The sequence below is a fragment of the Corythoichthys intestinalis genome, chromosome 12 (assembly GCF_030265065.1).
Source record: "Corythoichthys intestinalis isolate RoL2023-P3 chromosome 12, ASM3026506v1, whole genome shotgun sequence".
NCBI lineage: Eukaryota > Metazoa > Chordata > Actinopteri > Syngnathiformes > Syngnathidae > Corythoichthys > Corythoichthys intestinalis.
Window position 1 is genome coordinate 32,716,053 of NC_080406.1, and position 17,470 is coordinate 32,733,522.

General features: G+C 38.5%; 1 protein-coding gene across 2 annotated transcripts in view; it reads left to right on the forward strand.

Annotated features, from left to right (window-relative positions):
* The first annotated feature begins 571 nt into the window (after positions 1-571).
* pou2f1b (POU class 2 homeobox 1b) overlaps positions 572-17,470 on the forward strand; it is a 39,947-nt gene continuing 23,048 nt past the window's right edge. For both annotated transcript variants that reach the window (XM_057852693.1, XM_057852694.1), the window contains exon 1: positions 572-662. In XM_057852693.1, the coding sequence (XP_057708676.1) occupies positions 617-662 (46 nt within the window). In that variant the 5' untranslated portion in view covers positions 572-616. The remainder of the gene's footprint in view (positions 663-17,470) is intronic.

Below are 17,470 nucleotides of genomic sequence, written 5' to 3' on the forward strand. Positions count from 1 at the left end.
TGAATTTAAAAAATTAATTAACGCCCGTTAACGCGCTAATTTTGACAGCCCTAATATATATATATATATATATATATACACACACACACACACACTCACTCACCGGCCACTTTATTAGGTACACCATGTACCTAATAAAGTGCCCGGTGAATGTATGTATGTGTATGTATATATATATATATATATATATATATATTTTTTTTTTTTTACATGCCAGCAAAGCTAATGCTAGAGTTGAATGTCAAATGGGGGCCGCAAAAAAAATGTCCCGCGAACCGCAAATGACCCCTTGGCCACATGTTTTATACCCCTGTCCCATATGATTGTAATACAAATGTTTAAGACAAGAAAAATCATAATTCGTGCATGAAAGGGATAATTTAGGGAATAAGACAAATGAAATAAATAAAAAAATATAGCTCTCTTGCTATCTCAAACATTTGAACACTCTTTTTTCCACAGTATCAAACAGACACTCCAAAAAAAAAACAAAGAAAATGACTATTTATGTATGTAAATAAGTCACTACTGTATTGACTTCGAACAGGTTGCGCGTGCGTGTCCGCGCCCGCGCGCCCAGCAGGCAGGGCTGGGATTTTCGGGTTAAATATTCAAAATGGCGGACGGAGGAGCAGCGAGTCAAGATGAGAGTTCAGGAGCAGGTAATGATTACTGCATTTTACATATTCATACTCATATTCAAACGGCCGCTCTGATTTACAAGAAACGAAACTACACGCAGGGGGCAAACGTCGTCTTGACTGCACCGGGCGACGAAGACCCCCCCTCACCGATTCATCCCTCTCAATGCTAGCCAGCTGTAATTTGACATAGCAGGAAACGAGCTATTGGACGGACGACGACAAATTACACGGGGAAACATGCCTCCCCCTTTGTGTGATTAGACGCCTTTACGGCCGCTACATATTCATACCTCTGTCGACAAACACGACTTAGCATATTTTATTAATAAACACGGAACCGCGTATACGTGTGACAAAATAGTGCATTACAGGACAGGCGGTTTGGTTGAAATGGCGAGCGAGCTAGCGTTAGCATGGGATGCTATGCGCTAGGCTTTGTGTTGATGGCAAACGGTGTGCGGTGCTTTCTGAACAAGCTTTGCATATTCATTATTTGGAGAGACGAGCACCGGGAGACGGTGCTCGCAGACATTACGAGTTGGACGAAAGCCGTTAGTAAATGCTTTTGTGTTGTTATGTTGTTATTACCTGGTTACTTTCGGTGTGATTTTTTTTTTGAGGGGGGGTCTTTTTTTTTCCCCACCAGTCTTTTGTGCTCGGCGCAGTGTGGAGCTACAGTAGCCTGTTGTGTTATTCATGCGGGGCCTGCCAGAGCCGGAGTGCGGCGTTCAGCAGATTTCATCGAGTGGTGATCGCCCTGTGACGAGAACGCGCCGAAGATCGGACTCCTGAATTCGGCTGCATGTGTTTTTAAAATCAGGAAGAAAAAAAATTCAGGCCAAGTGAACTCAGTTTCGTTGCGAGAAGTGTTAGTTAACATTATTTTGTAGACTTATGTGCAGTTAATACGTTCCTCTGATTTTCTTCTGTTTCAATTTGGATGATTACAGACTATTTGGCGGTACTTTTTGTCCTTACACAGGTACAAAGATCGTACCTGTACCCCCTCCTTTTCCCCTCTCCCACCCTGGGGCAAAAGTGAGGCCCACTTCCTGGAAAGGCACAATAATAACAGGCAGCCAGGGCATTCTTAACTGTTCACTGGAGCTTTCATGAACGGGCAAGACACAGCTTGATGTTTGCTGTTGTTTGCTTAAAGGGGGAAGCTGCTTATTTAATGTGTTAAGACGACAAACTTGGCTATCAAGCTTCTCCTCACTAGAGGGGTTGGAAAAACGATACAAAAATACCATTAGACTACATTGTGTGGCCTGTGATGTGGGTTTTATTACTTTTCGAATTAACAGTTGTACTTGGATTTATGAGTGACACCACTAATTACTTTTTGTCTTTCCTTTGACTTGCTGGCAAACATTTGAAAAGGTCTTCACTAGAAGTTGGAATCTTGGGGCACATAATGATTTGATTACGATTCAGGGGCTATGATTCGATTATAAATAGGGGTGCTCGATATCCATTTTTTGAAACCGATATCGATAACTTCCTGCTCCTCAAGGCCAATACCGATACGATAGCCGATAATATATATTTAATTTTAAAATGTATATTCACCTGACTTTTTGAACTCATGTAGGTCAAAAATTCTAGTGGTGGATTCGGCGTAGATTTGCCTTTGACCTAACAAGAATTTTTTTCATGATGACATGAACCTTATTGTAATGAACAAAACAAAGACAAGAAGCAAGTTTGGGCTTCAAATAAAATGCCCATATTTATTGTTTCAAATAAATATAATTTGAGTCAATCACAACCAATCAGTCAATATCATTGACGATGTGCTCCCCTGAAAAATTAGCACTGACCTAAAACAAACATAAACCCAACAGGTATTGTGCTTTGTCAGCATATAAAACATTTGGTGCGACAGTAGAGAAAACTTTTGTGGTCTTGCTCCATGAAACAACTTTCTTAACCTGGCAATTATAGGACAGCAAGCCTATCAATAACCAAAAGGCTTCTCAAGAACTTGTAAACATAACACTGTAAAATGCAAACATTTGCTAATTGCCATCATAAGGTTTAGCACTGAGTGATGGAAAAATAAGGCCTCTAGAACAGTAACAAAATTTTGAATACTGGCAGGAGTCGAAACAAATGCACACATCCCAATCCACCGACACCGTGCAAAAAATAGTATATATTATCGAGCTTATCAATAATGTTATTGGATTTATTGGGATGACGTCGTAATTCCTATTATCGGACCGATAATTATCGTGCACCTCTAATTATAAATCGATTATTGATGGAACCCCCCCCCACCCCTAGCTGCTTTTAAGGTATCATATATTAGTTACAGAAATTGTACAAAAATCCTCTCAGGCTTATCTAAACAACCATTTCAGTGTCAAGTTAACAGTTCAAAACAGTAAATAAAATACTGAAGTCCCCATTCTGTATCAGCAGCTTTAAACTACATTCAACTAATTTAATGTTGTGAATCAACTGTTAAAGTTGTTAAAATTGCTCCAGTTATTCCATAAGTTCCCTTCTCTCTACTTTCGACATGTGAAAGTTTTAAAACGGTTTCATCATTTAAAAATAGATTCTAAGTCAAGATTTTGCCGATTTTGGAGTTTTTTAGATAAAAATTTAATTAGGTTCGGTCGGAAGGTTTGCTACAGCAGTCTTCCAGAGAAGTCTACTGCTTTAAGATGGCGGCTGTTTACCAACACTGGCAAGTCTGTCATTTAGAATCTAGTTTTCTATACATGTGCTAATGCCGCCGAGTCTGTCATTTCCCATCTAGTTCTTTATACATGTGATATCTATCGTAGCATTATGTGGGCGTAGTTTGTAGTGGCGGTCAGCCACAGTCGGGTATTGTTTTTTTTTTTATCTAGCGGCATGAGTTGAGCCAGAGCTGTGAGTTAGCATGATGTTTACTATCGGTCCGTTCCTCATTGCATCCTGAAGACCGCGCTTGACTGTGTTTTAGTTCGCTTTACTTTGCATATTTCAATAATCGGAATTTGGATGTTTGTGAATCGTTTTCAAATCTTCTACGGCTGAATTGTGAATAATCTAAGAATTTTTTTTCTAAGAAATTTCGCACACCTCTAGCCTTCACTTACATTTCCAGTTGATAATTACTGTCTGACTAAACATACAAGAGCAGGGTTTCCCCCAAAAAACTGAAATGCCTGGTGATAGAGAAGCTTAACAGCGGCCCAACATGTGTTTTGTTTTGTTTATGAGGGGTGAGATTAAATAAATCACATAAAAATGTTAAGTTGACAGGAATTTTGATATCGTTATAACTATTATTTGTTATAAGGCATAACCAAATTGGCTGCCATTGACGGCACTAGACGTCTCAATACATTTAAAGTGGTAGGTTTTATTTTTAATTTCAGTCTTGAACTCTGTGCCTCTCATTGACAATGGTAGAAGTTTGAGAAGAGAAAAAAGTTGATTTTCCCTTGCATCAGGTTCTTTGATTAATGAACAGGAGATGACGGCATGCAATTCAGGGACAAAATGAAAGCAAAATTCACCTAAGCTAAATACATTTATTCAGAAAAGAAACTGAAAGCTGTCCGGCTAGGACTGAATCCCCTAGACTGCCCCGGGTGTCTTGGAGAACATTCTGTCGCCAACCTTTCAAATGATACTTTATATTATAACTATGCAAATCGGCAAGTTAGTGTGAGACAATGGAAGGTCACTAGAGTCACTCTGATCTGGATAAACTTGGTGAGGGAGGAAGGCTCCCAGACCTCTTGCCTCTAAACAGGAAAACCAGTCATACAGTTCCCAAATATCAGTGTTATACTAGAAATATATGAATATGATTATATGAAATGAACAAATGTGTCGGAATGAATAAATATATCTACGAAGTCAATTTCATTTGAACTGGGAGGACGGGCTGTGAATGCTCATGTTTCAGTGCCGATCCCGGCACTAGACATCCTACCCTCTCCCAATCAAAATAGATTAGACATCTAATGCCGTCAGTGGCAGCCACTGAGGTAAATGAGTGCCTTAAAAAGGGTTAATGCCAACAATAAATAGTATTATAGACAGGCTAATGAATAGTATCGGTGTCAGGGTGTAATGACCTTTTAAGCAACTGATAATTGAGCACAAAGGGTGGAGCAACACAAGCAGACAGACAATGCAACAATACAAGGCGCCACCATGAAGTTATTTGTTCCAATGAAATAGTGTTGAAAATTTCATTTCTTCATAGTATTCATTGATTTCTGTCTTTAAACACTTAGTCATGTTTTAATTGTTATTTTTTCCAAAATTTTATGGCACCCGTAGAACCTGTAGGGAAACTGTTCTCCACCATTGTGTAAGTGGGGTGTGTGTATGAGTGTGTATGCGCACACGCTGCATTCAGGACAGGCAAAATATGCAGAGTGTCTTTGCAAGTCAAAGCAGGGTTTTGAAAGGAGCGTTTGTATCTCCTCTGGACTTATTTTGTTATTTAAATGTGAATTTATGCACGATGAAGTTATTAAAATGTACGAGGATGCGAAGTAATTACTTTAATGGTGCTAAAAAAAATAACCTTTTAAGTGTCACTACAGGGATGCTGCTCCAATTCAGTCTAGTTTTTAAACTAAATTTACAATCCCGTAATATTAAAGTTGGATCGTAAATCCTTGTATGTTCTTCTTGTCACATTCTTCTTCCTTTTACTACGTCCGTGTTTTTTTTTTTTTTTCCCAGAAAGAAATGTGGCAAAAAGCCAAACAGGCTTAATCCTTTGATACTGGCTGAAGGTGTAGTGAGGCATGCATGTAGCTCAAATGATGTGTTGATGTCAAGTATCTTGACTGTTTCATTTTTGGGCAAAATCTTTAAGACTCATGACAAGCTAATAAAACTGGTCAATCATATACCCTCTAAAAAGAATGTGATTTATCCAACTCGTGAATATTTACATGAGATAAAAAAACCCATTTGCATCCTTCCACTTTTACCCCATTTAATCAGTTATACAGTTCACCCTGATTCCAGCCTTGTAGTTGTGTCATGAATATTCATTGATGTAAACACGGGTGTTATGAATAATGCATCAGCAGCAGTAATAAATTCAGAACATGCCTTCCCGAGGTACAGAGAAACCTCCAGTCGCACAAGCTCCTCCACCTTAGAGGAACAAAATTGTAACAAATCACAGTTGTACCGTCACTGTACACTGAACAGATAAAATCCTTGTTTTACCCTCATCTGGTATAGTGGCTCCGTAGTGTCCCAATAATAAAAACTTCAGTTTTACACTGCACCGTTAATTAACATCCAACAGTGTGGGCTTTGCGTTGTTTAATGTTAACGGGACAATACAACTGTCCAAGAACATTCAAACTCCACACAGGTAGTCCTAAGCTAAGTGCTCAGTCATTCACACAAGTTATCTAGAGGTATTTGGCGTGTATGATGAATATTATCGGCTTTTCAGGCGAATGTGCATGTGCTAATTAAGTTTGGTCTCTGTCTAGTGTTGAATATTTCGACTCGCATTAAACACTGACAGCTTTCATCGTAAAGCTGTGCTAATGAGATAGCCTTTTAGAATTTTCTGAGCAGGGTAATTGTCTCAGACGTTGTGCGACCTTTTTCTTACTCCCATTGGCAAGGCAGAAAAGTCTGCACACGATGATTTTGCCGTCTTTCTCACATGGTGTGAAAATCCCCTGTATTAAAACAAAAGAGTTTATTGTAAGCTGATATGTTGTTTCTAAGTGGTTTGGGTTTATAAAAAATGTGAAGCTTCTAGAAAACTTCTGTTAAGAGTTCATCATGCTAACAGTAACCCAATCAAAGCATTAAACAATTCTTGTATGGCACATTGTATTCATAATATTGCTTAGTGGCATTTATTTGCTGAGCTGGAGAGTAAAATTGGTTTCCAAATATGTTTTGCAGTGGAATGAAAAACTAGCTGAAACTTTTGGAATTTCTCACATTTCTGCATAAAATCACCATCAAATGTGATCAGATTTTTGTCAAAATCACACGGATGTAAAAACAGTGTCTGCTTTAACTAAAACCACCCAAACATTTATAGGTTATCATATTTTAGTGAGGATAGCATGCAAATAAAGACAGAATGGGCGGAAAATAAGTACGTGAACCCTCTGCCGAAGGAGACTTAAAGGACAATTCAAACAAATTTAAGTCAGGTGTAGGGCTGCAGGTATCGATTATTTTAGTAGTCGATTAATCGATGAACTAGTTAGTTCGAATAATCGAGTAATCGGATAAGGAACATGAAAAATTAAAATACCTGAGCTTAGCCTCACACGGTATTAAAAATAACTAAGTGAGGATCTATGTACAACAAAAGAACAATTGGCTAACTTACTTGGCAAAACTCCGCTAGCTTAAATGCTATAAAATGCTAAAGTTTTTTTTCTCCAATGCTGTTAACAAATGGTTCAGATTTGTATTCCCCCAAAAAACTAAATATACATATAAACTAAATTGCGAATGCATTAAAAAACATTAACCCAAACAAAAGGTTACGTTGGTCTTAACAGGGAGCAGTTGGATTCAGCCATGTGAAATGAGGCAGACCAGAGGGCAATGTATCCACCCTTCTCAATAAACTAAATGTAAACACTTTCAAAATAAACCATTACAACGCCACTTTAATTAAACGAAAACTAGAAGCAACAAAATGTAATTCGAAATTTTTTTTCTAATCGAATACTCGAGTTAATCGATTAATCGTTGCAGCACTAGTCAGGTGTGTGCCCAATCAATGATGAGTTGTTTGAAGCTCCCCTGCCCACTATAAAACATGCACCCGGTAAGAATTGTCTTGATGTGAAGCATTGTCTGATGTGCATCATGGCTCGGTCAAATGAGTTGCCTGAAGACCTGCTATCGAGGATTGTTGATTTGTATAAAGCTGGGAAAGGATACAAAAGCATCTCTAATAGTCTGGTTGTTTATCAATCGACAGTCAGAGAAGTTGTCTACAAATGGAGAGAGTTTGGCACTGTTGCTTCTCTCTCAAGGAGTGGCCGTCCACTAAAGATGATGCCGAGAGTTCAGCGCAGAATAGTCATAGAGGTAAAAAAGAACCCTGGAGTGTCTGCTAAAGACTTACAGAAATCACAGGCGCAGATACAGTGGGGAGAACAAGTATTTGATACACTGCCAATGGGTTTTCCCATTGACTGTGTATCAAATACTTGTTCTCCCCACTGTATCTCTGTGCACACATCAACTATATGTAAAAATATGGCTAAGAATAGTGTTCATAGGAGGACTCCACAGAGGAAGCCACTGCTGTCTAAAAAAAACGTTGTTAGTTTCATGTTCGCAAAAAAGCACTTAGACACTCCACAGAAGTTTTGGAAAAATAGTTTGTGGACTGATGAAACCAACGTTGAATGTTTTGGGAGTAACACACGACGTCCTATGTGGAGGAAAAATGGAACAACTCACCCAACACCTCATTCCCACCGTGAAGGATGGTGGTGGGAGCATCCTAATTTGGGGCTGTTTTGCTACCTCAGGACCTGGACAACTTGAATCATAAATGGAAGAATGAATTCAAAAGTTTATCAGGTTGTTGTGCAGGAAAAATGGATGCCGTATGTCTGACAGTTGAAGCTAAAAAGAGGATGGATGCTAGAACAAGATAATGATTCAAAACACAGAAGTAAATCAACTTCAGAATGTTTTCAGAAGAACAAAATACACGTTCTGGAGTGGCCAAGTCAAAGTCCAGACTTGAACCCCCTTGAGATGTTTTGCAACTGTTTTGTAGAGAAGAGTGGGCCAAGATTAGTCTTGATTGATTTGCCCGACTGATGTGCTGCTACAGGAAGTGTCAAGTTGAAGTTATTGCTGCCAAAGGAGGGCCACAAAATCACAAAATATTAAATATGAAAAACTATAAATGATTGCATAGTTTTAGTTAAAGCAGACAGTTTTTTCATCTGTGTGATTTTGACAAAGATCAGATCACATTTGATTGTGATTTTATGCAGAAATGTAGAAAATTCCAAAAGGTTCAAATACTTTTTCATACCAATGTATCTTAGCTGTTGAGGTTCTTTCCTATACGGACATACAGATTCAACTCTCAGTGCATATTAATTTCAAAGAGACGGCTATTTTAGTAACGTTTGCAATCATCCAATCATGAAAATAGCTAATTCGACCTCAACGTGTCAAGATGGAAAACTAAGAACACAATTTACTAGGGCTGCAGCTATCAAATATTTTAGTAATCGAGTATTCTACTGAAAATTCCATCGATTAATCGAGTAATCGGATAAAACATATTTTTTAGGTAAAGAGCAATTATATACATGAGAAAACAAGATATTTCACCGAATATTGAACCGTTTTTAGACAATGTCTTTAAGATTTACATTGTTGAAAACAGCCAACAATTGCATTTCAGTTGTGACTAGAAAAAAACCCAACAAATTCACTGCTTTCGCGCAAAAAAAACAAGCTCGTATGAAAAAAAATTAATTTCTTACCCAAAAATGTAATTACGCTTGATAACACACATCACTTAAAAGTTAGGTGTTTTTTCCCACGTATTGCAATTGAATTTCCATTTGTGTCAAGTAGAGCTGAAACGAATACTCCTAAGCTAAGCATAGCTTTAGCTTTTTTATCGACGCGACTGACATTCTCCTGTTTCAACAAGCTATCCTTTACCATCAGCCCTGTCTTTCTTATATACCCTCTGGTTGTCCCACGTCTCTTACCGTTCTTGGGGGTAATTTAGTTAGCTTTGTGTAGCGATCGCAAATGCTACTCAGTGACAGCCAACGAACATAATTAATTAATTAATTTTTTTCATTGATAACACATCTTAATTCTATAATTTATTTACACTTCCCCCTTACTAAAGTTGTTTTTTTATATATATATATATAACAGAAACGGTAACAGTGGCAGTCATATACCATTGTATTCCTTTTCAGGTCATTCATTGCCAGACAGAAGCAGTACGGCACAACGTTACGCTAAAAAAATAAGTTAAAAATATAAAAATGGCTTACCTCTTTGTCCTCTGAAAGACCATGCCAACCCAACATAATGTTTACTGCATATGATATGTGAATGGATTCACCGAGCTGGTGTTAAAGTCCGTGCAAGTTGATTCGGTCTTCACATTTTTTCCTCCCGAGTTTTTGGTTTCCGGAAACGTATGAAGAAAACATCCTTCATGTGTCGTAATGTCTGAGTCATTTCTACAAGTTCCAAAAAAGCAATGCGCGGTCGGAATGTTCGTTTTTGAAAGATTACCGGAGAAAAGTAGCACAAATTACGTTGTGTCTATGTGAGGGCGGGTCTATAATGTCCCACTTCGGCTTCCACTTCACGATGCGACGTCACGGTCTAAAAATAGCCTGCGTGCGGTACGCCATTGTTGGCTGTTTTCAACAATGTACATCAAAAATAAAGTCATTAATTGACTGAAAATGGTTCAATATTAGATGAAATATTTTGTTTTCTCATCTATATTTATAATCGCTCTTTACCTAAAAAAAAAGAAGTTTTATCCGATTACTGGATTAATTGATAGAATTTTCAGTCGATTACTCGATTACTAAAATATTCGATAGCTGCAGCCCGAGTGTCAAGCTATTTTTACGTTCTAGTAAAGTTTTAAAGTGCCTGTGACACGAAAAAGCATGTTTATTTCATAATACACGCGGTATTTTATGGCCCTGAATGATATGGGCCGCTTGGATGTGTGTGGAAGCGATCGCTATTTTTATTTAGTTTTTTGAATCCCGCGCCATGAAAATGAGTGACTTCCGGCTTCGGTCTTGCATTGGGGAGGAGGGCGCTGTTACGTGTACGGTAGAAGACGTCCTCTTCACGCTACAGTGTACTGTTGTGTATGAGGACGAAAGATTCAGATGATTTTGCGGATTAATACGTTTATTTTTCGCATCACGCCAGCCAAACGGCTGCAGAAAAATCATTCTGTATGAGGGAGAGGCGTATGTGCCTTTTTGGAGTTTCAAAAGGTTCCCATTCACCGTGGATATTTACTGTGGGACCATTGGACTTGCGAGGAAGTGAGTAAACATCTTGTTTTGTATTATGTCAAATACGAATACAGCGATTACAAAGTAAACACTACAAACTTCCTTTAAATGAAGGACTACTTACGTTTGATCATTGATAGGCATGTAAAAAGCTCTCCTAATGCTCATTAGCAGCAGCATGTTAGCTGCACAACAACTCCAGCCACCCTCCTCCGGGGAACGAACTGTAAATTGTTCTCCGCCGGGCGGTTTGCCGATCCGCGAAGACAATCGACAACCGGGTCATTATGTCAAATAATCCAGGATAGTTATGTGTGATTTTCCGCTTCAAAGACTTTGAAACATCACTCGGTTCGGGTTAGCATGTCGGCTAGCTGTCACGCCTTCTGGTTTGTTAACATTCTCCGAAGCCAGGGAAGGGAAATGACATATGTCCGATTTAGGTGTCATAAAATATCGTTCAGGAGGTCCGACAGTAAAGGTGAAGTCGACAGTTTTGACCATTATGGAGTAATTTTGCCATGTCGTCCTGAATGAATGCATTTTTATTATTTCATATTCCATTCAGCACAAGACTGTTATTTGTCATGACCATGCCATTTATTTAGCAATTGGGGAAAATACTTGGATAAAAAGAATATCCTGTAAAAATATTGAAGTAAAGAGACAGAAACAATGACATTTTGCCGCTCTCTTCGTCGCGTTTTCCTCGTTGTGAATAGTTCCCCCTCGACGGGCTGACTGGTCATTCTCAAGCCATTTATATAGCTATTGGGGAAAAATACTTGGATAAAAAGAATATCCTGTAAAAATATTGGAGTAGAGAGACTGAAACAACGACATTTTGCGGCTCTCTTCATCGCGTTTTCCTCGTTCTGAATAATTCCCCCTCAATGGGCTGAATAGTAAAACCGATGAGCCCAGTCTACCGCTGACGTCATCCACCTGTTGGGGACGCTAAAGCCCTATAATGGCTGGCGTGGCTAACCGGCAGATTAAAAGACTAATTTCTCGTCATCTGTGCTTTGCTAAATTGTTGTATATAGTCGAATCGTCTCAAAAAATGATTCTAATTCACATAATAATGCCATTTGACTTTTTTCTCGTGTCATATGCTCTTTAAGTTTAAGTCTAAATTGTAAGTCCTGATAGGATTGTGAGTTTTTGCAGAGTTCAAAATAAGTGTATGATACCTACTGTATTGGAGCACTTCAGGCACTAGTGCTACTTGGTGTTTTATCCATCAATGACTACAGAGCTACAATTGACAGTTAGCTTTATTATAGTTTTTTTTTTACACCCTTATCACCCTACAGCACTGTTTTTGCAGAATAAATGAAGCCTGTATGAAAGATTCGTTAGCCATGCATCGACAGTCGTCATAATTAATAGAAACCTACCCCTGTACAGGGCTAAAGTTACGTTAGCAAGGTATAGTAACGTTAATCTTATTTATTAGCACGACGTTAGCATAATTTCAACTTGTCCTGAGTATCGCTCCTCCGTTCTCGGAGTAAACCGGGTGCCTTCGGTGGAGCGGGGGCTAGGCGAATGGGTTTCGTGGCGGTGCTCGGCCCGATTTTCGGGGACGGTCATTGGTCACGGGGTCCAGCCAAGTGTGCGTAAGTGTTGGCGGGGCTGCGGGTAGCCGGGTCCGGGGTAGTGTTATGCAAGCACTGTCTTACAGTGAATACATCAAACCGTGTTCGCCTTGGTCTCCAGTTTGAAAAGCTCCCACACTTTTGACATTTTCTGCTTTTTCTTGGTGCCTTTCTCTTTGCTTTCGTCAGCTTCGTTGTCGTTACCTCTATATTCATGCGTGGTTGAAATCAAGTGTATCCGCTGCCTCTCTCTTCTTCCCGTACGCTTTGTGCCGCATTAAAATCGAGTTACTCGAATTATTCGAGTAATCGTTTCACAAAGCAAATTGATGAAAAAGAAGCAGAAATGGGATAAGCAAAGAAGTTAATTAAAGCAGTTAGTTGTTGCAACTCCTCCCTTTGGACTTGCTACACATTCCAGTCCAGTCGTCGGGCTCCACTGGACATGTGCCCCTCCCCGTATTAACACACAGAACTAACTAAAACAAGTTCAGATCTTCTCCAAAAGTGCAACACAAATGAAATGTAAAAACTAATCTGAATATGCTAATCCCCCTTCCAAGCACTTCATAAACATCGGCAGGAATCTGCCTACCACCCACTTGCTGTGGAATGCTTGAGCCACAGGGGGTCATGCTACTAATGACATGCTTGTGTTGTATTAATGTGGAGTTATTTCTTTCCGATTGACTGAGTACCCTCACATCAGCCGCAGCCAGCCCACACTATCCCTGGGGTCTGCGAATTCTGTGGATTCTCAGAAGTAGCCATCCTTTTATTAATAGTCTGCCGACAGGCCCTTTCTCTGCAATCTGGGCTAGTCTGCTTACCTGCTCTTACCTAATTAATTTTTAGCTATGCCCTTTCCTTCTTCAGCTCCTCACAGTCTTCCTTCTTCCCTGTTTTTTCCTATCGTCCTCCAGAAGACATCCAATTAATATGCTAATGAGCTGATAAATATTTATAGGGGGCTTTCAATTATGCAGAAAGCTTTCATTTCGTCCCGGTGTGAAATGCGTCACTCGCAGGACTTCAAAGTCTTGCATCGCTAACGAGGCGGCAAAGATTTGCATACGGCTTTAATCAGCTGAATACTGATTATGCGTCATTATAGACTTGGAAGAGGCAGGAAGGGTGGAGGCGAATATGCCAGCTGCACTTGTCATTTGTTTCATTCCAGCAAGAAAGGGGAAACTTTTTCACAAGTACACTGGAAGCTCTAACCTCGAACACAGTTGTTCTAAAATTAAAACAATTTTTATTTGGGAAAATGAATTATTAGATCCCATATTCAGACCATCCCCATTATAAAACATTTGATCAGCAGATATACACATGCATCTATGTATATAAAAATATTGTCAAGTTTAATAGTTTTCAATTAACTGTCATATTTGGCAAATAAGGCACTACTTTTTTCCCTTGCTTTGAGCCTTGTGGTTTATAGTTCAGTGCTGCTTATTTATGGATTTTTACAAGTAATGAGCTATATGTATTGTGGTGTAAATATCCGATATTACAACACAGACACCTGCAGCTTATAGTCCAGTGTGGCTCATACATGAACAGGTCAAATATGGTGGGTATATTGGGTGTCAACATATTCACGTTTCGGAACCCATTAATTAACTAATTTGCTCCCAGAAACGTATAAATATGTTCTATTTTTAAATGCTTCATTGTCCCAAAAACAGATTTATACGTCTTTTGCGTTGTTTTTTTTTTTTTTTTTAATACAAGAAGAATCTAACTCTTGCGATCTATCCGAGAAACAAAAAAACAAGGCTCCAAACCCATTTTAAAGCAATAAAACTGGCCACTGGAGGGCAGTAGCACATTTTGTAAAGACCCGCAACCCGATTCAACAGCAATGAAAGGCCGGGCAGCACGGTCGGAGCGCTGGCGGCAGTATGCCAGGCGGTAGACGACCGAACAAAACAACCGAGAGGAGGCGTCCAGGCGCTGGACGACGTAGCAAAACGACAGACCACCGTGCAGCGGGCTCGCCAAGCAGACCCCGCAGACATGAAAAAATAATCAATTTTTGTGAGACAGACAACGATGAGAGAAAAGTTTACACAGCAACGACGGCATCATCTCGGCGACAACAGGCGTCATCTCTCAGTCGTCATGTTAAACAAATTGTTACTTTCCTATCAAAAGCTCTATTTGTCTTGTTCATTATGATATTTTGTAAAAGGAAAACATTATGCAGATGTTTGGGATGTAACTAATGCAAAAAATAGCTGTGTTAAAGTCAAAGTTATGTTTGAAATGTATGCGTTTACAAAAAGCTAATTTTCTCCGTTTTTTTTCATCAGAAATTGGAAAATTGCTCAAACTAAGCTATTTTCTAATGCTGATTTCTAAAGAATGGAAAAAGATATGAACTTACTTTTTTTTCTGCTGAAAGAAGAGAGTCTAATCTTTCTTTTGGTGGGTTCCATGTTTATATAGCTATAGAACAGAATTTTCTGTGGGCCTTGCAAAATCAGTCAAAATCCAGAAAAACGGCCGGGAGCGAAGGGCCTTGCTCTGGTGAAAATGGCTGGGAGTGAATGAGTTAACTGTGCACATTTTTTCCTCTTTTCAATTTGAAAAAATATTTCAATTTGTCAATTAAAAATTTACTTATGTTATTTTTGTATTAATTTTTGTATTGATTTGTAAACATTTTGCTTAATTGTTAGTTTTGCGTTGTTTCTCCTGACACGTAATTAATATTGAAACACTAGTTTTTTTTCGCTGCAGGTTTTTATTTTGAGTTCAAATAGTAGTGATAAATTTTTTAAAAATTTCTTTCACATAAAAGTACGACTGCAAGTAACGATTATTTTTATAATGTATTAATTAAACAATTACTCGATAATCGGATAAATGCCACTTTTATCAATTGCATTCACTATTTCACTTGAAGTTGTTTTAGACATGTTGTTAGTAACAATCCAGACAAAATAGATGGCTATTTCCTTCAAAAATAGTATTTACTCCAGCTTCCTGACTTAACTGTAGTCTACAACTGTTCTGTTTAAGTACATAAAGCTTGTTAAAGTTTTAATTAAGGTTTTGAGTATAAAACAAAAATAATCCTCAGTACACAAATAATATAAAAGTCTTGTTCATTCAAATAAAAAATGTGCTGGTGATTGCCTTTTTGTATCTTGTGGGCAAAGCGCTGATATGAATTGTGTCAATGACTAAGCCTCTGAATAAGGAGAAGGCAGACTGTAAGTAAGCAGTTTTCTTAATCAAACAGTTGCTCATAAAGACAATCCAAATCCAATTTTTAAGCACTCTCTCTTGTATGACAATTTACAGTTTGAATGGGAGCTTGTGTTGAAAGGAGACTCTAATATGAATGGGTTTATGTGTGTGGTTTCTTTATGAAAAAGAAATAAGACAACTATCTAACAATAACTCAAGTACTAATATGCTTCTCCAAAACGCCAATACAAATGGACACGTAAAACACTGATTAGTGTAATCGCTAACTAGCTTAGCGCTCCGTGCTAAGTAGTAACGTCTCGTCAACAAATACATAACAAATACAATTGGCTTCATTTACCCCCCTCTGACGGAGGCAGATTGGATCTAACAGCACCAAAGATATTTTAACTAGAGATGTCCCGATCCGATATTTGGATCGGATGGGCCAAAAAAATGCGCATCGGTATCGGATCAGAACACGGGAAAAATTCCCATCCAGACTTCCGATCCAGTTTTCCAGTGCACCGATTTACATAATCCATTCCAGTTTTTGCGTCGGTTTCCCTAAAATCCGGTCCGTTTTACGGCACACCTTCAACACACTACATTTACATTACCGTCTCCCAATTTACCAAGAGACTTTATTGGTAAAAATGTCAGCTGTGTGGGATCATTTCACCTTAAAGGACGACAAAGACGAAGAGGCAGAGAGCAACATATGCCACAATAAAGTCAAGCGTAGTGGTAAAGCTGTAAGAAGTTTTAATGCAACCAACCTAATCAAGCATTTAGCGAAATACCACCACAAACAATAAGAGGAGTATGTTAAGAAAACCGAAGACAAAAAGAAAGGTCCTACGCAACTAACACTGGCAGAAACTTTTGCTATGCGTGACAAACTGGCACTCGACAGTCCCAAAGCCCAGGGAATAACAAGAGTCATTGCCGAAGAATTCATTCTGGATGACGAGCCATTATCTCACGTGAGTAAAGACGCACCATCCAACACGCGATTTGGCCGCTGAAGATTCAAGAACGATTCACAAACATCCAAATTCCGATTATTGAAATATGTCAAGTAAAGCAGAACTAATACACAGCACGGTCTTCGGGACGCAATGAGAAACTGACCGCATTGCGTCCCGAAAGTAAACATAACTTGTCTTAGACCCGGGTAATGCCAATGCTCAACTCACAGCTTTAGCTCAACTCATGCCGCTGGATAAAAAAACACAAGAATACCTGACTTTTGCTGACAGCCGCAACAAACGTCAACGTCGTTTTACTGGAGATAATAGATATCATATGTATATAGAACCAGATGCTACACCACAGACTCGACTGCGTTAGCAACACTGAAGTATTGAAAACCAGATGCATTAGTAAACAGCCGCCATCTTAAAGCAGAAGACTTCCCTATTAGGCTGTTGTGAACTTTCCAAGCGAACCTAATTAACTTTTTATCTAAAATACTCCTAAATCGGCAAAATCTTGACTTGAATCTACCTTCAAAAAAGTTTTAAAACTTTTACATGTCGAAAGTAGACAGAAGGGAAATTATGGAATAAGCAGTGTTGTTAATCTTACTGAATAAAAGTAATTAATTATAGTTACAAATTACTTCTCCCAAAAAGTAATTGCGTTAGTAACTCAATTACCTGAATGTAAGAGTAATTAGTTACTTGGCAAAGTAATTGGTGATAATTACTTTTTTTTTTTTTTTTTTTTCCCCTCAAAAAAACAAAAACAAAAAAACATTGGCCACACTATGTGAATTTTTTTGTGAAGGTTTTTGGTACAATTGGCCCGAGCCCAATTCTTTACCCTAATTTACCCTTTACCCTGAATCAACTGTTAAAAGTTGTTAAAATTGCTCCCATTATTGCATTAGTTCCCTTCTCTCTACTTTCGACATATGAAAGTTTTAAAACGGTTTCATCATTTAAAGATAGATTCAAGTCAAGATTTTGCCGATTTAGAAGTATTTTAGATAAAAAGTTACTTA